Here is a 27490-nt window from a genome sequence, read left to right on the forward strand (position 1 = left end):
TCAAAACAGTGTCGGCCCATAAGTTTTCACATGCAATACAGCAATTAATACTCCCTCGTTGTAACCCGTGTTAGGTGGTATAAACCTACACATGTTATTTGTCATCATTCACTTGATGGTCAGTTAATGAATTTATAACAGGTATAATTAGTGGTAACACACTTAGATTACCCGACAAAGGTTCCCATTTGGCATTTCTTGTGTCTGGAGTAAATATTCAACATTATAAACATCGATCAAAGGATTAACCGATAACACGCTGATTGATTAATTACTTTTATCTTACACAGCTGAATTGTCAAAAGGTAGTGTTTATGTATGTAGATTTACTAATCTATACTGAATACACTCTGTCGCGGTCGGTGTTCGCGTAAAACAACGTCCTTCTTTCAAAGGATTAACCGGCAATACATTGATTGATTGCCCATTATTGGCTAACTAAATTACTGTTTTAAAGAAAGGCGGACATTATGCAATTAGTTGCCAGGTGTGCTATCTTGGGTGACCAATGAGACTATACACCAATACATGAAAAGATTTATCACTTTTTCAGTATATTAAACTGTTAAAAAAGACACATCATTTGGAACAGTTTTGTGTATATTGATGGATACATTCCTCGAACAAGGTAATGGCCTGATATTGTTCCTATAACTTTAATCTGTTTTAATTTTAATATTTGCATTTTGTTTTTATTCATTTGTCGTAGCATTCAACAGAATCATTGTTTTCGCCGTGAAGTGTAATGAGACAGACAACATGCACTAGGGTGTCTGTGCGAATTATGATTCACACTGGCAAACTATAAAATGTCTAGATATTACAGTTCTGTTATAAATTCACTATAAGTATCAGCAGATCGTCTGCTTTTTATTTAGTTTCAAAATGCATACAAGTGTGATAATAAACTAATTAGGATTATAAGACCAAATATAAAGACGCACATTGACTAGTATCTACATACTGGTGAGTGGACATTAACCATGGGAATGTAGCAAGAAATTTATCGCGCAGTATTGTGACTTCGACCCCCACCTCGCTTCCGTGGAAGAAATCGTTATGTTATAATAATAATAATAATAATAAGTGTTCTTGTATAGCGCACAAATCAAACTGCAAGGCAATTTCTCTAGGCGCTAAAAGATAGAGTGATCTGAAGAAAGGATTAAAGTTCATAAGCTTGTTTAAAAAGGAAAGTTTTCAGTTGGGACTGGAAAGATTCCACGGACGCGGCTTGTCGGATGTGAAGAGGCAGTGAGTTCCAGAAGAGGGGAGCTGTGTAAGAGAACTGTCTATGTCCATATGACTTTAATCTGACCTTGGGGACATTCAACTGACAATTAGAACTTGATCTTAAAAGCCGTGGTGGGACATATTCACTGAGGAGATCTTTCAGATAGATTGGAGCTTTGTCATGGAGGCACTTGAAAGTTTAGAGTGAGGATTTTATATTCTATTCTCTGTTTCGTGGGCAGCCAATGTAAGCGTATCAGCAATGGTGTAATGTGACTGCGCTTTGTTGACTCGGCAAATCAATCGCGCCGCAGAGTTCTGAATCCTCTGGAGCTTGGACAATAGATCTTGGCGGATATTTACAAGAAGACTGCTGCAATAATCCAAACGTGAGAGAACAAGTGAACGAACTAGGTGGTGAGCTGCATCAAATGTCAGAATATCACTTAATGGAAGCAATATTTCTGAGATGAAAATAGCATGACTTACAAACAGAGTTTTACGTGTGTTTCCATGGATAAATTTGAGTCTAGAAAAACACCAAGGTCTTTCACGGAATCACTGAAAGGAACTTTCTCATTACCTACTACCAACTTAAGACACATCCACCTTAGCAGTGCTACTGGGTGATCCACACAGCAAAACCTCGGTCTTACTGTCATTTAATCTCAGCTTCCTTTGTATCATCCATGCTTTGGAGTCAAGGATACAGTCTTCGATTATAGACATATCGGCTGGAAGTGAGTCCGGTTTAGTGGAACGCAACAGCTGGGTGTCATCAGCATATGACTCGTACATCACAACATGATGCCGAATGATATTGCCGAGATTCTTCATATAGAGTGAAAAGAGAATGGGCCCAAGAACGGAACCTTGTGGCACTCCGTATGTAAGCTGATGCGCATTAACGATTTCATCGCCTTGAATGACCACAGATTGTGTCCTATTATTGAGGTATGAGACAAACCATCCAAGAGCTGTGCCATGAATACCAAATTCTGTTTTCAGACACTCAGTTAGTTGAACATGGTCAATGGTATCAAAAGCCGCTGATAAATCAAGCAGCGTTAGAACTGTAACATAGCCCGCATCAGCTGCAGCAAGAAGTCTCTCCATCACATGCAGAAGTACGGTCTCTGTGGAATGATCGGAGCGATATGCAGACTGATGCACGTCATAGAGATCATTCAAGGTCAAGTGATCAACAAGGCGTACCTTGATTGCCTTCTCAAGCAATTTTGATATGAAGGATAAATTAGAGACAGGCCTATAGTTCGATAGTGTGTCAGCGTCTAAGCCAGGCTTTTTCAGGAGTGGCTTAACAACAGCGACCTTCAGACACTTGGGGACACATCCGGAAGATAAACTGCTGTTTAGGCCTACCTTTAGAATACAGCACCACAAACTTTAAAAATACGTCATAATACCCTTTTACGTAATGTAATGTGATTTTGTTCGAAAGCACGTTCTCGAAACAATGCCTTATGACGCCTGCATGGCAACACGGTTGTCTGGCTCAGCGAGGGCGTATAAGCTCCGCTCACTGGTGTTTCATCTCTACGAGCTATGTCATTGCATAAGCCCAACGATGTTGAGAGTTTCCAGTAGTTGTATACCGGCGGATGCGCAATATTTTGCAAGCACCAGTTTGAAATATTTTTCTTTTTTCACTAATACGCTCATATTTATTTGTATTACGGGCTGCTGAGGTGTTATGTTTTGTGTATTTTGTATTTTTTAATTTTTTAAATTTACATATATATATTTGTCATTCAGTAATTTGCACCATTACATAGAAAAGTGTTTTATTAGTATTTTATTTTTCAAGCGGTAATAATGCATTACACTAGACACGCCAGTCGGTTTGCCGGTTCGGTCAATGCATTCTATTTATTAGGATTAATTCAAGGGATTGGGGTTAGGGCTAGGGCTAGGGCTAGGGCTAGGGCTAGGACTAGGACTAGGACTAGGGTTAGGTTTAGGGTTTAGGGTTAGGGTTGGGGTTGGGGACCTAATGCAATATATAGTAGGTACATGTCCGGTGGTTCGGTCAATGCATTCTATTTATTAGGATTATTTCAAGTGGTTAGGGTTAGGGTTAGGGCTGAGGGTTTAGGGTTTAGGGTTAGGGTTAGGGTTAGGGTTAGGGACCTAATCCAATATAGCAGGTACATGACCGGTGTAATACGTGAGTACCATTTGTTGTTTTTCCTTTTTGCATTTTAATACTTTTATTTCACACAAAAACGGGAAACCAAAAACGTCGAAAGTACATTATGAAATGGGTTAATGTAGACATTTTGGGCTAATGGAAATTGGTCTGGAATTTGCACTCAAGCCTCTTTCACACGCTAACATAAATTTTGTAAAGTAATGATTGAAGGCTAACTCACCCCGTGGCCGTCACTACACATGCTCATGTCTCCCTCGTTCCTTAGTGCGATCCACATTATCCTTACAGTGTTCCCTACATCACTTTTCTGTCACAAAATCACCGATTTATATAAAGCTGGCGTCATTCATGCATGCACCGTGAAATCTACGCCTGACGCCTGACGCCAACAACCCTTTTCAGTTTGAGGCATATCGGCTCATTCCACGCCACGTTAATTTGTAGATTACGGAATGGGACGAGTGTGCCAAATGGCATCGGATCCATTCGGCAATTGTCCGGAGAATAAAATCACGAGACACCAAGTCTACCCGTAGCATTCGTGAATTGTCCGTGACCTATTCGACTCTTTCCGTTCATTTCCGTGACGTCACAGGAATGACTCGATAAATTTGCACATTGTGCAACAGTGTGGACGTAGCTCAGTCGGTTAGCTGTCGAGCTAACAATCCGAAGGTCGCGGGTTCGCGTCCGACGGGTTCTCACAAACTGGTTGCTTGTCTTAATGACACGTGACCTACGGCAGAGATCGTCCTCACGAGAAGTTGTGGTGCTGTATTCTAAAGGTGCTCCGCTGTTTATTATCCGTGTGATCACTGGAAGCAAAACATCAATGAACTCAAGAACAAATCGTGTTGGTGCTGGATCCAACATACAAAATGTTGGTCTTGCTGATGTTAAAAGCTTTAGGACCTCTGCTTCTGAAAATGGTGCAAAAGCACTGATGAAGTGTACTTGACCCAATGGCGTTGGTTCATGATGCGTTACAGGTATATCCAATGAATCAAGTTCATTTCGAATCTTGCAGATTTTGTCAACAAAAAAGCTATTGAAGTTATCCACAAGTTCCCCAGATCAGACGCCTGTGGGAGAGCAGAATCCTTAGCCTTGCCAACTAAGCGGTTTAGGAGCTGATACATCTCTCTGCTGGATCTTACTGACTGTAGAGCTGATAGAGTGTATGCAGACTTTGCCCTCCGTACTGCCCTAGTTACACAGTTTCTAGCGGCAGTGAACATTTGACGATACACTTCTAAACCCGACTGTCTCCATCTCCGTTCTATGACACGACGCTCTCTTTTTAAAGAAGCGATCTCTTCATTAAACCATGGTAACGACGAACGGTCGGGAATATTCTTCTCTTTAAAGGGTGCATGCCTATCAAGGAGATGGGATAGGGTGTCATTATACAATTCACATAAAGTTTCCGGATCATCAGTTTGGCTCGTGAAAAGTAGTGAGTTTAGTAAATCTGATCTAAAGTCCTCCCTATCAATTTTCTTAATATTGCGAGATCTTTATAAGTTGTGTCATGCAACATCCGTTTGGTTATGATTCCAATACATATTTAACAACGAGTAGAAAGTAGTCTTGATTTTCTAACTTGATGAAAACAAACTATAATCTCATTAATTCTAACAGATTTTTTTATTTTTAAAAATGGCGGCGCCCTTTCGGGAACATCCGCCAGTCTGAGGATAAATGGTATTTAGGTTTGTTTTCACCGAGTTACAAAATCAAAACTACTTTCTACTGGTAGTAAAATATGTATTTTATTGATGGCCAATAGGATTTTGCATGACATAGCGTATATCATAACAATTTCTCTCGTGGCAGCGAGGTGGGTGTCAATATAATACTACTTACAATATTTAGTCACGATATGGCTGAAATATTGCCGATGTGACTTAAAATCTTAACTCACTCACTCACTTACAATATTATTGTTACTTCGACCACAACCTCACTTCCGAGGAAGAAATCGTTATGTTACAAGTTGTGTCATAGAAAATCTTTATGGTCATCAATCATATGCATATTTTACTACAACTAGTAAGTAGTTTTGATTCTTTAACTTCCGTGAAGCGATCTGAACACAAGTAAGATATCGTTTCAGGCTTCCACAATGCTCGCTTCGCACTCACAAACATAACCCATTTAGCACGAACTGCGGGGTCCTGTGGAAATCTGTGCATGGGGACACCATCGCCCGACCCCTAGGAGCAATTGACGACAAAGCAACGATTCGGCATGTCGTCGTTGATGTCGAGAAATCATCAAAATGATGAGCGTGCTACACATTTTCTATACAACTAACTGAAAATCGTTCCTCATATGATGTCACTGCAGTGCTCTGGCGACAGAGTTACGTAACCTGTCTGTGGTTTTGTTGGCGGGCGAGAGGGAAGCAGGCGACTTTTTGGCCACTTCTAATCGCTCGGTATTAATTAACCACAATTTTTTAAAGAATAAATTTGGTGTTCCGCATAAGACTAACCACAAATCTTTCATATGTAATGGTTAAAAGAGTAACAAAAAACAAAGTTTAGTGGTTCTTTAAATACAAGGCTGAATTGTCAGTGCATACGACTACGAGGGCTAGTTATCAGTGAGTTTTAATTCAAGGGGAATTATCTGTGAAAATTAAATGCAAAGGGCTATTATCAGTGAGTACATAAAGAAAGGGAATTGTATCAGAATATGAATAAAAGGTGAATTGCAGCTGACATGAAAAGTGGTATTGTCTGACAAACCCATTTGTACCATGTGTTCATCCAATAAGGTTTGGTCTGCATATTATACTGAACCTTCCCCATGAAATCCCCAAGTTCATCGACCTCCCACAAAGCCAGGCCTCAAGATGTACTCAACCACTGAGCATTTGACATTGTAACCTTTGGCTGTTATAGAATGCAGCTGACCCTCATTGTGTACAGCTCATAGGGACCTGGGAAGAAAAGTGTCATATTCCCTGTATGTCTGAAACATTCTAAAGCAATATTTGGTAACTGAAGACAACCTGCAGTGGTTGAGGGATCAAACAGGCCTGGAAAATCCTGCCCAAAGTATAGAAACCCCCACCATCTTGTGTTTGAATGCATATGGTAGTCATAATAATAATGATTATGATAAATCAAAGCACAATTGATAATGTTTCATTGAAGTCTCTTTTCTCAAAGCATGAGGCATTTATAAAGCCAGCACCAAATCATTTAATCACCCAAAGCCTGTAATTGCCTGCCAAAGAATGGTGCTGACTGCAAAAGTGGTTCATGCATATCACGTCTCACAAGGCATGCAGATTATGCATGTTTCTGTATTTAAATACCATGACATCTGAAAATGCATGTTAGCAGTCATAAAATGGTAAATTTATCATATTCATCTTATAACAACAGGCTAATGCTGTAGATATCTCATTAATAATATCCAATGAAGTAATGGATCAAGATTTTTCATATTCATGCAACTATTTTGTGGTAATTGTAAACAGTATCACATAGAGAACTTGTTTAATAATTATCTGAGGACAACACAAGCATATTTCAAAACTGTTACTGTAAACAATGACCTTGGTTTGAAAATACACAGTGCCATTTAAGAAAGTGGTCAAATGTAACATATGTTATATTTGGGATTACACTTTCTTTTAGGTGGAGTCCCATCCGGGATTCGAACCCACACCCTCAGAGTCAGGTACCTAATCGCCAGCACACAAAGTCAGACGCCTAGACCACTCAGCCTCCGCGGCTTCCACAAAATGGAAGTCGGACAACTGGTAGTCCAGACTGTGGACTTTGTGTACCCCTCTTATAAGTGTTAATTGGCACGGTTCCCATGGCCACGGTGGATTGTGGAAGCCATGGTGGCTGAGCGGTCTAGGCGTCTGACTTTCTGTGCTAGCGATTAGGTGCCTGACTCTGAGGGTGTGGGTACAACAAATCCCGGATGGGACTCCACCTAAAAAGTACTAGAATCTGTACTTTACTAAGAAAGTGGTTTGTTAAGAAATACTGAAGTCAGTCTATATGATTATGTTGGTATATTCATCATTCAGTGTGGCTGTGGAATTCAATGGTTACCCCTATGTCAGTGTCTGATGTGGGATGAACAGGTTCCTGCTATCTCATGCTTGTCTCCCATCATTCTCTTCCCACAGAGGTTACTCCTGTCATATCTTCCTACATAACCTCTGTTCTAATACGGCCCTTTCATGGTGTGAGTGTTCAAGACTCGTGATTGGAGGCAATCAGATTTAGTTGTGCAATCAGCGACGTTGTTTCAAAAGTGATCATTCGCAAGGCTTCGGTAATTTCCGTATGCTTCGAGAAAACTATACTTCTTCCCCTGCGCGATGCGCAAGCGTTTCTTCTAGACAGAACTCAGTCATGTTATGGCGGATCAGTGGCGTCTCCATCACCCTCGTTGACAACGGACAAGCTAGCCATTAATCGTCTTGTGTGTAACATCAACACAAGTCCCCGGCAGATGGAGGATATTTGTGGCCCCACATTTGCTTGTGTTAGTCAAGTTGAATCTAAGTCGATGTAACACGTGTTCTGATTGGATAGAAAGAAGGGAGATAATTCGTGTTGCGATCTTTTGCCACTAGGGGATTTTACGAGAACCGGGAAATATGGCCGTATTAGAACAGAGGTTCGTAGGAAGATATGACAAGTAACCTCTGTGGGAAGAGAATGGTCTTCCATGGGAAAAACAGGTTTCCAGTATCTCATGTTTGTCTCCCTTGGGAAGAACAGGATCCCACTATCCCATGCTTGTCTCACCTTGGAAAATCAGTAATACCCTATTACCTCATGCTTGTCTCCTCTTGGAAAAAATAGATTCCAGTCCTCATACTTGTTTCCCCTGAGAAGAACACCATCCCAGTATCTCATGTGTGTCTCCCTTGGAAAGGACAGGTCATGGTATCTCTACCTGTTTTGTCTGTCTGGCAAGATACAGATTACATTGATAGATTCAAATCGCTATTATTGGTTTGTATTACAAGGGGGTATGCACATTTAATGAAACATCGAGAACAAGTAGGGTTGGTCTAAGTTAATGCTCATCACGTACCGCACGTGCACTTGTTTCACTGTTCCAACTACCCCCTTGTAATACGAACCAATAATAGCGATTTGAATCTATGATCATTTGTCAAACAAATTTTATCCTAAGTTGAATACATTCCGAGATTTAAATGTTCAATTGGCAAGGTTAAATTATGAAGATTTGCAATCTTAATTTGACTTTATTCTATTTACTTATTGTTTAAAGTGAAATTCATCAGTACGTTTTAACTGCAAACAGGCTATAGCTGATGTCACAATTCACTCACTCAGTAGGTGCTAACAGCTCACAAGGGGGAGCCTGTGCAGCTTGTCACATCAGCAGATTCACAATCATAGACATGCAACATGTACAATGTGTAGACTGTGTGCTAAAGTGGTTTTGTGTAGTTTCAGTATATTTTATACTTTATCAAACCTTTAGTGTGTGGTAAATGTAGATGTTCTACTTAAATTCTGTGGTTTAACAATAATGTTTTGGTTTGACTGCCTGATTCATCCAATACTTAAGTGCATACCCTATCAGTTGTGTCAACATGCTTATCAAATACATGTCAAGATAGACTGTTACCTTATAGCATTCATCTCGTAAGTCAGATCTTCTTACACATGTTAATGTTGATATGAAAATATACTGTCCACATGGAATAACTGACATGATTTGGAATTGATTTATTTTTCCTTATCCTGACTCATGCTCTTTTTGCTTGTCTTCTTCTTCTTGCGAACATAGTGGAACACTTGTATCTCCCTAATTGAAGCTCCCTTCAATTTAAAATCACTAATTAGTATTCACCACGAGTTACCTCCTTTCCACAAGCGCGGGAACGAGGGCGCCACCTCTACCCATGTGCCTCACTCTCTCCTTCTTCGCCCAGTGAGCTGGGGCGAGAGAGCGCCTGTGTCTCCCGACACACTATATCCTTTGAAATATATTTAGTTAGTTACCTCGTATAGACATCTATAGAGGTTTAGCTAGTATCCTTCAACGATTATATATTGATATTTAGTCGTTTTTCTACAGTTTATTCACGGGACGCCGTGTTTGTTTCAGTGGATTACGTTGATGAAAATTCTGTACTATTGCAGATTACGTTTTTATGCTGCTGCTGATCCGCCTTTAATATGATGTACGGTAGCCATGTTTATTATATTCACATTGCAGTTCGCGGTACTAATTTATCCAATTCTACCTTTTTATTAATATTTACTTTGCGTTTGGCACGCACAGCAGATAGGTCGCTGTGATGCAGACTCTAGTATGACTGATACACACGGAACCCTCGCCAGTCTACTGCTGTTGGCCGACTCTCCCCGCGTGTGGTGTTCGGCTAGAGTGGTGGAGAGGTGTGGGACGAGTCCGCCATCTCCAAGAAGCATCCTGCTTCCCCAGACATCCCATCGCCGCAGCAGAAGACTAGAGGGTTTTTCTACCACATCTCAACAGCGAGACCGTTCCATCGCGAAGTTTGGGCCTGTTTGATGATCAGCCGGTCATCATACCAGATGTACATCAAAGATTGACCGATGTCGGCTCAGATCAGCATGCAGCCTGATGTACCAACGCAGATATCGCGATGATCGTCCTGAGGGTCCCATCATTACCAACACTCAACGCAGACGCCGTGACACCCAGGGCAGCGCCGACCTCTGAGGGAAAATCAACGAAGTCTACTAGGACTTTCTCAACCGGAGATTGTTCCAGCCGATGACCTGGACCTCTCACGATGATCAGCTGATCATCATCCCCCGACGCACGCCACAAGAAACGACCGGTGACAGCTACAACGACATCAGCAGAGATCACCATGCAGCCTGATGCCTCTACACTGATGTCGGACGATTTTTCGGTGGACCCTCCATTAACACCGCGCAGATAAAGCACCGACGACCTTCGCCGCCAGACCATCCCAGAAGACATGATGCGACAAATTATGAACATCATGGAGGACCACTATATCTCGCGGTAGCAGGGTCCGAAGCCAGCGAAGGCTCCAACGTGAGACAGCACCCCAGAGGCACCCCCGTCAACGTAGCAGCCAGGACGATGTCACCTTCGCGAAGGAAGTCACGGACCACCTTGACGGAAGGACCTAGATGTACAGCCTTGGCGCGAAGGCCTTCGGCGGCGGAAAGGACCTAGATGTACAGCCTTCGGAAGGCGGAAAGAACCTAGATGTACAGCCTTCGGCGAAGGACTTCGCGAAGGCAGGATAGATCATCACCTTATGCGGTTTCATCCCTAGATGTGGACTCGGACCATCAGACATCACGGAAGCCTTCGCGAAGGTCATATCGTCGTTCCCGGACCGGACGCAGAGGAAGCCAGCGAAGGCATGCCGAGGACACCTGAATCCAGATCATCATCATCTAGAAGGACATCGAGGGACTATACAAGAGCAGCGAAACTATCAACGTTCCCCTCACAAGTCTCGAGAAGATCAACCCATAGACAAGTTGATCATCGATATCAAGTATAAGAACTACAATCGTATATTGGTTCTGTTGAATCCATGACGAGGCGTATGTTGGCTGGCCTAAATAGATCTAGAACGATCAATTAGACACTTATCACCAGACTTCGTGAATACGACTTCTGAATATGATAAGATGATCCATGCGCCCCTACTTAGGCAAGCGTCCGATCCACATCCTGTTAAACACAGAGGCTGTTCGCGAAGCAAGCTCATATATATATTTATATATATATATATATACTAATCGGGCTTTGATTCGACACCTTCGCGATGGTCGCGAGGCTAAAGTGGCTCCAAGTCTACTTCACCCAGAAGATCTAGAAGGGATACTTGAGAACTTCGCGAAGTCTCCGGCGTTCACCGAGGAAGTCTCCTCCAAGGTTTCCATATACTCAGCCACTCGTCATATATAGCTACTCGTCCAGTCCGTTCAAGGCGCCGCATAAGTTGATTATCAACTGTATGCCAGATGCCGCCTCTATAAGCCACTACGAAGATAATTGCTCAGGCTATTTACAACACAGAACGCCGCTGTATTATTAGTCAACGACATTTCATAGATCTTCACAGAAATCAACTATTCCGTATAAATTGCTAATATACAACCTCGACGACGATACGATTATCTACATGTGACCATTACGCATATCTGCGCAGACAATTCAATATCGAAATTGAACAGCAGCCTGGTTACAGCGAAAGTATAACTCTTAATCGTCAAAGTTTCTGAGAAGAAATATGTACAACAAGTTCAACGTTAATTCTACAATTATGACGATACATTCATGTATACAGTCTACAAGCTCACAACTTGCAAGTTGTTTATACCCTTATATATAAGGAAGTCGGAATTATATTCAAAACTGAAATTACTTTCGCGACAACCAGGAAAATAACCTACCCAGCATAAAATTACAGAGCGAGATATTTTCACCGGAGGTTTTCAGTAGCGATTACTATTAACCCTCGAAACACGTGGTCACTCGGATAACTTCCGGGAAGCTACGGTGAAGACCGACGTTTATGCTAATATCAACGACGACAAGAATTTATTCAAGGTGGGTTTTTCCGCTACACCGGTGACATCACAGCGGGTATTATACAGAATCAAAATGCCTTGTTCTGATTGGACCGCGAGGGACAACGACCTACACAGAGGTCGATCTCAATTCACAGTTCAAGACTTACGTCACAAGTGACAACTATATATCAGTGAACGAGCAAGCCTCATTACAGTCCAGTTAACCTGAACATTCATGATTAGACTGCCTTTCTTCAAGTTAGAGACCTCCCCTGTCAAGTTAAGACGAGGGATCGGCAGTCAGGCGATTTTACATAAAGTTCAACGAGGACAGACACACCTGGTTGTGCACCTACATCGTCAAGGACTTCGTGAGCGAATTACCTAGAGCGAAGATACAAGTGGATCTAAATCCACAGCGTTTTCAGACTACAGCTGAATTTCATCAAGCGACTAACACAACTAGATGGTTAGTAAACCTACTAAACTTCTGTTTGGAGAATAAAACGGAAATTTCACGCCCAACCTGGGGATATGAATATAGTGCTCCAACACCTCACAAGTGAGGTTTATGAACACGCCTGGATGACATACTTGGACCCCATGATACGATGATTCTATCAAGTTGGCCAGCAAAGAGCACTGTAAATTTATCTCCACCAAACCAAACAGGAGGAAAAATGCAACAGATTATTTCCTCTATCATCAACTTACGCAGAGTGAAGTCTCATGTACTATATCTCCATTTGGATCAGAACTGTCATACTACGTGCATATGCGGATGGACCTATTCCGACCCTCCATGAGCTTAATACTCATGATATTATAGCTTAACTTCTACAATTGTTTTACACAAATGTGATTGAAATAATGGAGGGTTATTTCTGAAATCCGATATGGTGGTTGCAAACCATTATCTGAGAGATATCACCACCGAGGGCGTCTCAGGTATACACCAATTCGATCCCATGGTCCCTCGCACAACAGCTGACAGTTCCTCGGAGAAGATAAGTCAATCTAACAGATTTTTACTTATCTTATAACAATACTAAATAGCTTCATGCTATGTATAATTTACTTAAGTTCCTTTTATCATCACAGTACTATGATTATTACATCATACAATATATAAGTTAACAACTCTACAGAGTTTGTTATTATATATATTTACCTTAAGTTATTCATATCTTAAGAGTAATACTATGGTTACATGATAAATGCATTAGCTAACAAACTCTACAGAGTTTTTGGCTATTTTATACATAGCTTAAGTTAATTAAGCTAACAAACTCTACGGAGTTTTACTATTATATAGGTAACTTAAGCTAATTATACCTTAAGCATAGTACTATACTCATATTATTAAAATATATTGGCTAACAAACTCTAAGGAGTTTTGCTATTATATAGGTAGCTTAAGCTTATTCATATCTTAAGCTTAGTACTATGTTTATATCATATAAGTAGATTAGCTAACAAACTCTAAAGAGTTTTTTGCTATAAGTATCATCATATTTCTAAGCAATATGGTTATATTATAACATGTATTAGCTAACAAACTCTACAGAGTTTTAGCTATTATATATGTAACTTAAGCTTATTCATATCTTAAGCGCAGTACTATGTTTATATCATATAGGTATATTAGCTATCAAAACTCTAAAAGAGGGTTTTGCTATTATATATTTCGCTTAAGTTTCATCATATTTTAAGCTTTATGGTTACATTATAACATGTATTAGCTAACAAACTCTACGGAGTTCTTGCTATTATATATGTAGCTTAAGTTTTCCTTCATAAGCTCAATACTAGGTTTATATCATAGCTAACAAACTCTAAAGGGTTGTTTTAAGCTATTATACAATTAGCTTAAGTTTCATCATATCTTAAGCAGTATGTTTACATTATAAAGGTATTAGCTAACAAAACTCGATGGAGTTTTGTTATTATATATATATAGCTTAAGTTTCATCATAACTTAAGCTCAGTACTATATGTTTTTAACATAAAAGTATATTAGTTAATAAACTCTAAGGAGTTTATTTTGCTATATACTTTTAGCTTAAGTCTAATCTTATCTTAAGCTTAGTACTATGGTTACACTATAAACATATTAGCTAATAAACTCTACAGAGTTTTTGGCTATTATATATGTAGCTTAAGTTAATAATATCTTAAGCACAATACTATACTCATATTGTAAAATATATTAGCTAACAAACTCTCACGGAGTTTTGCTATTATATATGTAGCTTAAGTTCATTATATCTTAAGCACACTACTATACTCATATTGTAAAATATATTAGCTAACAAACTCACGGAGTTTTGCTATTATATATGTAGCTTAAGTTAATTATATCTTAAGCACACTACTATACTCATATTGTAAAAATATATTAGCTAACAAAACCCTACAGAGTTTTTTATATATATGTAGCTTAAGTTAATTATATCTTAAGCTCAGTACTATACTAATATTATAAATATATATTAGCTAACAAACTCTACAGAGTTTGGCTATTATATATGTAGCTTAAGTTAATTATAGCTTAAGCACAGTACTATACTCATATTATAAAAATATATTAGCTAACAAACTCTACAGAGTTTTTGCTATTATATATGTAGCTAAAGCTTATTCATATCTTAAGCTCAGCATTATATCTATATCATATAAGTATATTAACTAACAAACTCTAAAGAGTTTGCTATTATATAATTAGCTTAAGTTAAATCATATCTTAAGCTTAGTACTATGTTATATCTTAAAGTATTTTAGCTAACAAACTCTAAGGAGTTTATACTAGCATATTAACAAGCTTAAGTCTATTAGTCTTAAGCATTGTATTAATGTTATATATACTTTATCATAATAAGTACATGGTAATAACCTTTTATATGGCAGCTGATAAGTTAGCAGCAGGAATTCATCAGTTCAGTGCCTTTATGAAGTTCCCATAGGGTTATTACAATCATCACAGTTCAAATCACTAATTATTAAAAATCCAAAGTATTAGATATTCCCACCTCCGTTCCGTAGGATGCTACAAGCAAAAAAGAGCATGAGTCAGGATAAGGAAAAATATGTAATTTTTGGAGTAAAATTGATATTTTATACTTATCCTGACTCATGAGGTCAGCCCTCCCATCCTCCCCAAATAACACTTTGGATTTCCCTGTAAATTCAAATGTTGGGCTCAGTATATGAGGAGAGAGTGAGGCACATGGGTAGAGGTGGCGCCCTCGTTCCCGCGCTTGTGGAAAGGAGGTAACTCGTGGTGAATACTAATTAGTGATTTTAAATTGAAGGGAGCTTCAATTAGGGAGATACAAGTGTTCCACTATGTTCGCAAGAAGAAGAAGACAAGCAAAAAGAGCATGAGTCAGGATAAGTATAAAATATCAATTTTACTCCAAAAATTACATTTTTTGCAACACCTTAAAACTTTAGTATGTGGTTTATTATACTTATAAATCATGAATAAACATCATAATAAAATTAATTTTAAATACCCAGGGAATTTAATGATCAGCTGAAACCTTTGAAAGTTTTGCACTTCAGATCATTTTCATATTGATAATGATTAGCTATGTAATGTAAGAACCCATTCAAAATGTAATTTTTAATGTCAGAAATTGTACTGTAAGTTTAAATAGATTCAGTGTTTGGTCAGAGTTAAAACTTAGTTGCCATGGTTACTGATACCTGGTGTGATATGATTTCAGTTCTGCAACATGATGATGTCCACAGCAGATGAATGTAAGAAGATGTCATTAAAGATGATGGACAAGAAAGAGAGAAAGAAGAGACGGACGAGTAATACTCCAAGGAGAGGTAAACCTTTTCAAACAACAGGTTCTTTTTATTTGATAAAATGGCAGTTTATGGACTTATTAAAAAAAATCAGAAAATATTTAAAGAATTCAAAATTTGAGTTCTTTGTCTTGTCATATATATCAGAATTGTAGCTTTCTTTAAAATTTCTGATTCCTTTCCTTAAGAACTATGTAAAAAGGAATTACTTTTCAACCACAACAAATTAATTATTTCTTCTTTTTTTTTTTTTTCCTAATTAAGGATACACTTTGTAGGCATTAATGTTTGAATAGCAATAGTGACTGGTATCAAAGACTTATGAACATTGACATATTTTTAGACATATATTGATGCTGCATTAATGGGTGAAATAAACATGAGTAGAAACTGGTCATGTAATGGAAATATATGACCAGTCCCATGGGCACTTGTACAGTATCATCACTGATATTAAACTTTAAAGGTTTTTCCTTTTCTCTGGCTAAGGATTTTATAAGAGTCTACACTTTTTCTTGCCACATATTGTTTGGTGAGGGATACATTAATTGACTGATGATCTTATCTGTTGATGGCCTGAATTCCCACTATGTCAAAAAACTACAGTTGAAAAACGGATGAGGAAATTTAAAAGACAAATATTTAATTTGTTGTGGGTCTTATAGAATGCATGCGATAGATTAGATTGAATTTATGAAATGAACGTCCTCCATGTGGATATTGATCTAGGTGATGACGAAAATATTCATGGGTCAAGGACGTCCCTGAGGTCAAACTCGTCAGTAAAACGTAAGATTGTGTGACACAATGTTGGCGATGTTATATAGCTTGCTTTGTTGGATGAATACTTGGACAATTGTTTGTTAGTAACTGACAACATTGAATTATGCATGCTGTTAGTTACATACTAACCACGCTTGTTGCAGCTATGAATGCACAATTAGGGTATGAGCACACTGATTATGGTACATGTGTGATTAAATCAGGATGAATGGTAAGTTCTGTGACAGAAGTAATTGCGAAATGTCCCTATCTAAAGTTTTGTTATTTTGGAAAATTATCAAAATATAGATTGGATTATGTGGTTTCATTCATGTAATTATTCTTCAACCATCAACCAGAGGAGGTTCATGATCATGATGATGTTTCAGATATAGCTGTGATCATTCTTTTTCCTCATTTGAAGTTTTTGTATGTTAAGACCATGATTTACGTTCATAGTAGGTTTGCAATAACAATAGTTTGCTCAGAAGGGGAATGATTATGTTTTGATAGTTCTACTTTTATTTAATTGACCATGACTACTCAAAAGAGGGATGTGAGCAAGTTGTGACTATTGGTAATGATCATCATTTGGGACTTTCTTGAGAGAAGGGGTGGTGGGGTAGTGGTTAAAGCGTTGGCTCGTCATGCCGAAGACCCGGGTTCGAATCCCCACATGGGTACAATGTGTGAAGCCCATTTCTGGTGTCCCCCGCCATGATGTTGCTGGAATATTGCTAAAAGCGGCGTAAAACCAAACTCAGTCAGTCAGTCAGTCAGTCTTGAGAGAAATTGAGGCTGCCTGGGATTAAATTGTCATCATTCATTATCATCATTATTTTGTCATCCTTCATCATGTCAAGAGATTTAAGAGTAACCTGTGTATAGTGGTACCCTGTTAATCTGTATGTAGTGTTCCTATTGAAATCACCCTGAATAATGCTTTCTGGAATAAGTGTGTCCAGATGGTGTCCAGATTATCAAAGTCCAGACTAGTGAGATTATCAAGGTCCAGACTAACGAGGTGTCACTGTATTCATCATCTTTATTATACTGCCAGAATTAGAAACATTTCCATGCCAATTTGAAGATGAACAAGAAATTCATTACAAGGATATTCAGCATGAAACTGTTGATTAATTACTAACAGCATGGCATGTACTGACTAATTAGATGTGTTTTACAGCATGGTGTGTTCATGTGACAATACTCAAGATGTTTGTGCATTGATGGCAGTGCAAGGGCCACAGTGTTGCCATCAGTGTTTGGTGTATATAGTCACTTGTATCACAACACAATACTGATGACCAATGACAGGTCTTGCTATAATGTATAAACATGTAGTGATAAGGAAGGACATAATAGTGGGATGAAGTCAACTTGTGAGTAAGGGATCTAGCAAAAACAAAATGCTGTTGCTCTAGTCACTCAATCTATTGTGTTTGTTTCTTTTGACTTTGCCAGGTTTTTTTACAATGGCTAACAGAAATTTATTGAACACAATAAAATTCAGTCATAAAGAACTGAAACGGATCACTAATTTTAGTTTGTTAGTTCATTACTGGTTCACGCATTTTGACTAAAATACACAGCAACAGGCTTGAACCCAAAACATAGTTTGTTATATCCTTCAGTTCATCATAAATATAGTTTGTTATATCCTTCAGTTCATCATAAATATAGTTTGTTATATCCTTCAGTTCATCATAAATATAGTTTGTTATATCCTTCAGTTCATCATAAATATAGTTTACTGTGTACTTTTCTAAATATTGTTTGAATACTGATTATACCTCAGCATGAAATCAAGAGCGGAAAGTAACAATGGCCAAACACAGCGAGTTTTGAGACAAAGTGTTCCTGATGCCAGAACCATATGATTATTTTGATTTAACGTTGTATGTGTGTGTGTGTGTGTGTGTCTGTCTGTCTGTCTGTCTCTCTCTCTCTCTGTGTGTGTGTGTGTGTGTGTGTGTGTGTGTGTGGTCACAACAACTAAAGTTAAATTTCTTCTGATGTATGAAAGTTATACTTAATATGGATTTGTGTAGTGCAGCATTCAAAATTACGTGGGGTAGGGGAAGGGATGGTCCTGGATTTGAATTAGGTTGCCCTTAAATTTTTAATTTCTAACAATTTGGGTCATGACAAAGACCTCTTGACTTTCATGCATAATTTTGAACACTGGCATTGAAAGCTTATCACTGTCACAACTAACAGCATGCTGATATCACAGGGTCTTCGACATCACGGAGGTCAAGCTCCATATCATCACTTCTGTCACATGAAGCATTTACAGAAGGTATACTTGTACTGGTGTATGGAGTGTTTGTGTGGGAGATGTTTTGTCTTCACTGGGGGATATCAAGGTGTCTGGAGTGGGTATTGTAGTGTTTTGTAATTAAATGTCTACACCGAGGAATAGCGAGGTGTCAGGAATGGGGATTGCAGTGTTTTATGTGGGAGATGTTTTGTCTAAGGTGTAGTTAACATCTTGGGAATACTTGGAAAGCTGTTCTCCACTGTTGCTTGTTGTGTCGGGATCCTGCTTACTGGGTTGTTGTTTTGTCCAAAGGGGAGCTAACTGTGTAAGGCATGTTATCTTGTCAGAATTGTTGTATCCCGAATGGAGATTGTGGTGTCTTTAAAAGGTGTCCGTTTCTAACAGAAAGTAGCAAGGAATGAATATGTGTGGGGTGTTGAGGGTTACCAAGCCATATGACTTTAACATTACATGCAACTTCAGTAGGGAATGGGGGCCGTGGGGTAGCCTAGTGGTTAAAGCGTTGGGTCGTCACACCGAAGACCCGGGTTCGATTCCCCACATGGGCACAATGTGTTAAGCCCATTTCTGGTGTCCCCCGCCGTGATATTGCTGGAATATTGCTAAAAGCGGCGTAAAACCAAACTCAGTCAGTCAGTCAGTAGGGAATCAATTGATGATGACTTTAAACATTGGGTGGGAATCTGTTCGTTCACATTTTTTAGGCCACAGAGGACGTCACATTATCAGATTATGATTAGGCATTATGATACATTTTGTACCAATTGACGCAGGATGACATATTACGTACAACTTTAGATATTATGACGCCTGATGTACAATTTGAAGCGGGATGTCACATTGTGTACCATGTGAGGCAGAAGATACATAATATACAATCTGTGGCAGAATGACACAATCTGTTTGAAGCAGGATGTACTGTTATGTACAGTTTTAGGAGGGATTAATTCTGTCATTGTCTCATGTACAGGGCGGTGGGGTAGCCTAGTGGTTAAAGTGTTTGCTCATCATGCCGAAGACCTGGGTTTGATTCCCTACATGGGTACAATGTGTGAAGGCCATTTCTGGTGTCCCCCGCCGTGATATTGCTGGAATATTGCTAAAAGCCGCGCAAAACCAATTTCACTCACTTACTCTCATGTGCAACTTTTAAGGAACTTCTTTGGGTGCACTAGTGGCTAAAGCGTTTGCTTGTCACGCCGAAGACCTGGGTTCGAATCCCCACATGGGTACAATGTGTGAAGCCCATTTCTGGTGTCCCCCGCCGTGATATTGCTGGAATATTGCTAAAGGCGGCGTAAAACCAAACTCAGTCAGTCAGTCTTTGGGTGCAGAAGCACACAGCTCAAGGCACCTGTGTTAGGTGATACACCACATTATGTGGATATATAGTTGGAATTGTGGAATTGATTGTTGAATCTGGGTTACCAATTGTTCCTGCGTGTTTCATTTGTGTAACTAATGAACAGGGGAGCTAACTCTGTGTGTGTTTTACACTGTTAACATTCATGTGGTATCCATGTCCATATAGTTTCTGTGTATTCAGATAACCTAGAAAGTATTTGAATTAACAAGAAGTGTGTTTTGTACTTGCCCTTCTGTGTACAATCTGTTGTAATTATGTAAAGTCTTTACCAGCTTAAATGTCGCCATATATAAAGCAACAATATATGATCATTAATGTTCATGTGTAAAAACATCAGGTTTTTGCAGCCTCTATCAATCATGCTCTTGACCCTTCTGTCAATACTTGACATTGAGCTAGTTCATTTGTTGTATCAAATTGCCCATGTATTTAATATAGTCATGTCAAGTAAGAAACACCATTGTGACAGGTATTAGCTGTAGGGGGCAGCGTGTATTATCCACCCTGCTGAATGTAAACATCACTGTATCACTGGTTAAGTAGTCTCTATGACTCCCTGAAAATTTATTAGGCAACCAAAATTGTTACACTTTGATTGAAAATTGAAATTCATTTGATTATAATTACTTAAAATCACTTGTATATCCCTTTTACCCTTATTAGGCCTGACAATTCTGTGTTTCCTTGCTGATTTATTTAGCTTTTTCCCATGTGCTTCCTGTCTTTGTGTTACAATATACATGTGTGACATCAATCACTTCTCTGCACCAGCCCCTACAGTGAAAGCTGACTCACAGTTGTCTGTGAGGTCCAGCAGAGCAAGCAGATGTAACTACGGTAACAATGTCTGCTGTGGCGCTGTGATCTAACTCTGTATTTGTCTGTGTTATGGTCTGTTTATTACCTCTAACAGACTTTCTCACTTTACTTGAGATAGTAATAAACATACAGGGGAGATTTCTATCCTGTCAGATATTTCCTCTTTGAATAGCTCTATTTTCTTCAAATGGTGTTTGCGAACGTTTAATTTGAAACTAATCAGAAATGCATGTTAAAATATGGTGAGAAACTTAAACAGATCACAAAAACAAGACAAAATAGATTTAAATTTTTTAAAAACCCAGCAAGTTTTTAAATGAATACAAAATTTGATGTGAACAAAATATTGCAAAGAATTGTTTTAAAACCCATGGTCATTTTGGTGAAGGGTTTTGATAGAAATTTCCCTGTGGTATGTGTGAGAAACGACAGGTGAGAGTTTTGGGGTGCAGTGTGGAGTGTTCTTGTGTTTGTAGTTGTTTATCTTTTCATTACCTTGATTACTTACTATGCCCAGATATCAAGTTTATTAAGTCTCTGAATCAGCATGGTTAAAAGTATCCTGGTTGTAATAGACACATTTTCTGTAGAGAATCAGCATGATCAGTTTGAAGTGTGGCTCAACAAATTCTAATACAGTAAAGTGACAATTGCTATCATTTTTACAAACTATTGGTTGCAGGATTCTATACGTTTATATTATACTTAGCGTTACTCATAGTACCACATGGCATCTTTTAACAGATTGCAGAGAAATTATTTCACTCATGAAGCATGTTTGGATGTGTATCTCTTGCATACCCATGAGTACAAGATACTTTCTTTTATGAAATGTATTTAACAGTTTAGTAACATGAAATGTGCAAAGTAATCACTTTACAATATAATTGTGTGACATATTTGGAGGATAGTTTGGAGATGTAAATGAAAATTGTCTATGTTATATTGATCAAGTAGTTCCTAAACTTAAAGGACCCATAAAGGTCCAGGTTAGAATATTGATCTTCAGTAACCCATGCTTGTCGTAAGAGGCGACTAACGGGATTGGGTGGTCAGGCTTGCTGACTTGGTTGACACATGTCATCGGTTCCCAATTGTGCAGATCGTTGCTCATGCTGTTGATCACTGATTATTTACAGACTGCCGACATATAGCTTGAATATTGCTGAGTCTGCGTAAAACTAAACTCACTCACTCCTAAACTTAAAGCTTCGACCTTATTGTATGCTTGTAGTAGTTCACTATGCAAACACAATTTTGTACAAGTGTATATGCTGAACTGGCGTATTTTCATCATCTCAGATGAAATTGAGGAGGATATACAGGACGACCTTGACATTAAAGAAGACATCATGCTCAGTTCAAGGTCATCTGTGACTAGGTCACCTCGTAAATTGCGTAAGACAAATAACAATTTAATTATAAATACATGTCAGCATAAAAGATTAAGCAACAAGAATTATCTGTTTCTGTATCTAAGCTTTAAAGTTATGAAATGATGTCAAATTAATTAACTTCATAATAACATTGAATTTTCTTTATAAATCCTATGTGTACAGCACCAACTGTGTAACTGCAATTGATAGGCATTCTGTTAATGTACAACTGAAGCATCCTTTTAACTTCAATACTTCAATTCTTTTGGCGAAAATAGAATTTTTTAGTTTTATCCTGGTATGAATGAAACTTCACTTCAGCTCTAATTTTAACTGTGGTTATAACAAACTCTAGTTGACCAATAATTTAAGTTTGTTATAATCATAGTTCATTATACTGTCTGCCGAACAATTATCACCGCGTAACAGTTATCGCCAATACATCCGTATCACGCATGCGCAGTTCCGGTTACTTACACTTCTGTTATTTTTTCACACAGTATTTGTCACCATTAAGGGCAGCAAAAGAAAATTGTTCACAACAAGTAACATAAGAGAAAAAGAATTTTTTTTATCGTGTCACACGATCTATAACAGCAAGTTCAAGTTCACAAAAGTCATTAATTGTTTCATTCCCTGTCAATCTGCTGTGAAAAAACACTCAACTAGTCACACAATCAATCAATTATTTTATCATATAAATATATATTATTTCACACATGACATGAAAAATTCTGAAATGGCGATAACTGGTACAGTTAATTGTGAGAAAACATCTATTTGTAATGCCATGATTCCCTTCTGCCACGTTATATATAACAATATCGACGACAGTGAATGGGCTGGACACATCGGTGAATAGCTAATTAAGTATCATAATTAATTCTGTTTCATTAATTTAACGAATGGTGGAGTAATTTTGTAAATACCGCTAAAATATGGCGTTAACTGTTCGGCAGCCAGTACACATTTCAACTAAAAGAGAAATCAAGTGGCGGGTAAAAAACCAGTTTGTTATATCCGTCAGTTTGTTATAAGTGTGTTCATTATAAACAGTTTTCTGTCCTCTTTTATTGAGGTAAAGTGATGCTCAGTCAACTGAAATAAGTGGTGCTGTAAACAAATTTCCCAATGTATTTGTAATTTTCCACAAATCCATGAATGGCCATCTATTGGAGATTATTCCCATGTATTTTGGTTATCCCAGAACCACAAGAGAAACCCGGATCTCTTCTGTCGTTAAGATCCAATCGTAATCCACACACAGAGGAAGGTAACCATGTATTTTGCACCTAGCTTGTCGCTTCCTGTAGCCTGTGCAGTGTTACAGCAGGGGGCTCTCACTTCCTGTACGAGACTGTACAATCCAAATTGGGCATCGGAAATACATGTATCACTGTTGGCAGTTCATTGTTGAAAAGGCTTCTGTGAACACTTCCTTTTATCATCAAGACTTGAGAAGGACATGTGAGGGACGCAAAGTGTACATGGACATTCGGTATTCTGTAAATTTTAAGGATTCGTGAGACAAGACTTGCAGACAGAGTAACCTCCCTTGAGTTGTCAAACATTCTGATTTGGATTTAAATAGGCTGCTATAACGATAAATATGTTAGGGGGAAATGTCACTTAGTAAGGTTTGAAAGTTTGCGTAAATGTCAGTTATGTTGTTGTTAAATTGTGGAAATTAATTCCTTATGGCAAATGATTAAAGCAGTTCATGAAGACTTATCGTGACAATGATGGAGCACCTTGCTGAAACACTGCATTAGGTGACGTGGGGAATGAGTGGTACATTGTGTTCAACTACCTTAGGTTTTGTAGATCTTGTACTATTGATGAATAACACCCTGAATCTTAATGTTAACTCAGTCCATATAATTTTGCATTTATGTTTTATTGTGCAAAATAAAGTGATCTTGTCAAATGTTTATAACCAAATACTAAATAAGTTCATTTCATTCAGAAACTAAGATGGCATTTTAATCTATGTGAAGCTGGAAGTAAGAAATCAAAATGCTCTTAAATGATATTATCAGATGATGAAGATGAGATAGATGAAGATATACAATCAGAGGAGGAAGAAGATATCTGCCATATATTTTCTCGCTCTCGTTATGCTTCTCCTAAAAAGCAGTGTAAGATCCTTGTTTTGTGTCGCATCAATGTCATGTCATTTTGTGAACTGGCTTTGTATATGTGACTTCCCTCAGCTTTCTATAGACCAGAATGCTTGATAATTGCTGCAAGCTTCTAAGTGGCTTGAAGAGTGAGAATATGCATAATATAAATGTCCAATGTCAAGAATACTATGATAAAGAACTGAAATAAATTCATAAAATATATTCAATACTGGAAACAAAAAATACTTGCATAAATACTTACCTTTCATATTTTATTTTTTATCTGTTTTATGTTGTTTCTTTTTGTGTTTCCTGTTGTTATGTATATAGTACTTCTGTATTTTGAATTATTTGTGTTGTGATAGTTTTCATTTTCAGTTACAATTCTTTTCCTGAAAATTAAAAGGAATTTATTTATTCAAGAATTTGTTCTTGTAATGCTGTTTGTGAAGATAGTTTTTCATATGTTTTACTCATAGTTCATTACAGGGTTTTGAATTTCTTTTATTTTGTGTTTGTGATACAGTCAAATCCCGATGAGTCGAATGCCGGTGTCTCGAATATTACGCATAACTCGAAGTACCTGTCGGTCCCGACCATTCCCTGTAATAGTTGTCATCATTTGAATACCGGTTACACGAATTCGACTCATAAATACACACGATGACTCGAGAAGAAAATTTGGTCCCATGAGATTCAAACAACAGCAATCTTGTTTACATAAGCCGAAGTCAGTCAATGAGAAGTTGATTGGTGTAGCTAACTGATCCAATTAACAAACCAGCGCAGCTCACACCTTTCCGCCTTTGACGGGTGAGTTCAAAAGGCAGATTAGTGATTTTACGGAAATCACTGTCTGTGCTAATCAGACTGGAACTGATAAGGTGACCCTATTAGTGATAGGGAAATCATTAGGTAAACAAATGCTTAGGGCGGAGGAATTAGGACTGGATCATTTTTTTTCTACCTCATAGACATACCTATGTCTCGAATACATCGATAAGTCGAATCTATTACTTGGTCCCCACAGATTCGACTCATCGGGATTTGACTGTATTTGTTTTTATTCAATTTTACTTTGTATTGAATCATGTTTATGCTTATTTCCATATTTGTCACTCTTCTTATGTTTTCAGCCTTCCGTTGTAGTTATTATGATATTTGTTGATTGTTTGACTGCTTCATAAGTTTTTATTGTTTTTTTTCTGACCTACAAAAACTAGTAATAAAAAGCATAGTTTTCTAATATATGACATACATTATCACTTAAAGATGAAAAAAATATCCTTATTTTATCATGTCCATAGAAAAAAAAAATTAAAACAAGAAAGCTGAAAAACAGTTTCATATTTTAGAAAAAATACTGGTATTGTGGTATTCAATAACATTTTTTACAATCATGATTTTAAGACTGTCAGATTTTAGATATACTACTCAAGGTTTGATAAGGATGTTCCTTAATATTCAATTACACACAGGTATACATGTATGTAAATAGCATGAAATATCGGTGTGCTAATGATTAAAATTTGAGGTTATCACACTAGTAAATATCCTGTATTTGGATAACCATTGAAAAGTGAATCCTGGCAACGTAAATACATATTGTTGTTTTCTGATGGAAACATGCCATGTACTGTATTGTATAATGTCATTTAGAAGATAAAGCTACTCTGTTTTCAATTTTGCAGTTCTTTATCGTTGATTTAAGACTGCTAAATTAAACATTTAGCGGTCTTAAATCAACGATAAAGGACCACAAAATTTAAAACAGAGTAGCTTTATCTTCATTCTAGCACGACTGATAAGCGTTTTAAAACCGAACTGTTTGGCGCGCTAGAACACAAGGCGCAAAGGGGCCTTTTTACTGGAAATCGCTTGGAATCGTCCCGTTGAGGGACAGGTTGTGTAATGAACAAAATAAGACATTTTCAACAACATAAATGCTATATTTCAGGAACCAGTATGCTTGTATTTGTAACATGTAGTCTGTACAGCATCATGTTGTTTGCCAGGCAGATTACATTGTCCTGATGTTATGAAATGTCCCAATCAGTAACAAAATAAAAGTAAAACTGTGCACATATTTTAGACAAATCTGTTTGAAAGCATCGGAAAAGACTGTAGTATCTCTACCTGTTGGTGGATTGAATGGATAGTGTGGGTAGCATTTCTTTGTTTTGTTCACTATGTTTGGTTGTAGTGAGGCTATTAATGCTTGGGTATGCAGTCAAACTCTCTTCAAAGCTCAAAATCAAGATCATAGGGTCTAAATGATCAGAAACAATGCTTCTTTATTAGTATCACAGAATTCCCAAGGTGTTTTCCCATGAATATGGACATCGTAAAACATTTCAGAATTACTGTCTCATGAAAATATGTTATGTTAAAATGTTTATATCAGTTTTGCAGTCATATTACCTGCCTCTCATCCCAAGAGAAATGCTGTATATTGTGTACACTTCACATGGAAAAATATTACACTGTGAAACCTTAGATTGGGAAGTTTTCTGTAAGTGGTGCTTAGCTTGCATTGAGCCCGATAGTGTTTGCCCTGGCTTGGCTGCGTCTGAATCTGGCCAAGGCATCAGCAGTATTGGATATTTATCAAACAACATTGGTAGCCTTTGCTAAATCTAATTTGATATTATGCCAGCCTATCATATGTACATTTTAAGAACTGTAATGAGAGCAGACATAAGGTAGGCTGGACCACTTAGTTCATGTGCTCATGATTAGGTGCCTGACTCTGAGAGTGTTGGTTCAAATCCTGAATGGGACCTGAAGTTTAACCTCTAGAAAGTATAACCCCAATTATAACATCTGTTACTGTACTGACATAGTTGCATTGATTATCCCCTGTATTTGTTCTTATAGAGGTTGTGTTTGTCTTCATGTGTACCTTGAATGACACTGTCCAAAGATTCACTATTATTAGGACTGCGTTTATGACTAAAGGTTGTATATG

At 37.9% G+C, this 27490-nt stretch overlaps 1 protein-coding gene across 8 annotated transcripts in view; it reads left to right on the plus strand.

Moving 5' to 3' along the window:
- LOC124258647 (EF-hand calcium-binding domain-containing protein 7-like) overlaps positions 1 to 27490 on the plus strand; it is a 55216-nt gene that overhangs the window by 7273 nt on the left and 20453 nt on the right. For 3 of the 8 annotated variants that reach the window (XM_046692753.1, XM_046692960.1, XM_046692891.1), the window contains 5 exons: positions 15705 to 15813; positions 16522 to 16581; positions 20976 to 21041; positions 22326 to 22421; positions 23607 to 23672. In XM_046692753.1, coding sequence (XP_046548709.1) covers positions 15705 to 15813; positions 16522 to 16581; positions 20976 to 21041; positions 22326 to 22421; positions 23607 to 23672 — 397 coding nt within the window. The remainder of the gene's footprint in view (positions 1 to 15704; positions 15814 to 16521; positions 16582 to 20975; positions 21042 to 22325; positions 22422 to 23606; positions 23673 to 27490) is intronic. The other 5 variants (XM_046693152.1, XM_046693224.1, XM_046692823.1 and 2 more) reach the window with 4 other exon arrangements.

This window comes from Haliotis rubra, unplaced genomic scaffold (assembly GCF_003918875.1).
Source record: "Haliotis rubra isolate DU_JTF1 unplaced genomic scaffold, ASM391887v1 Scf10, whole genome shotgun sequence".
NCBI classification, from domain to species: Eukaryota; Metazoa; Mollusca; class Gastropoda; order Lepetellida; family Haliotidae; genus Haliotis; species Haliotis rubra.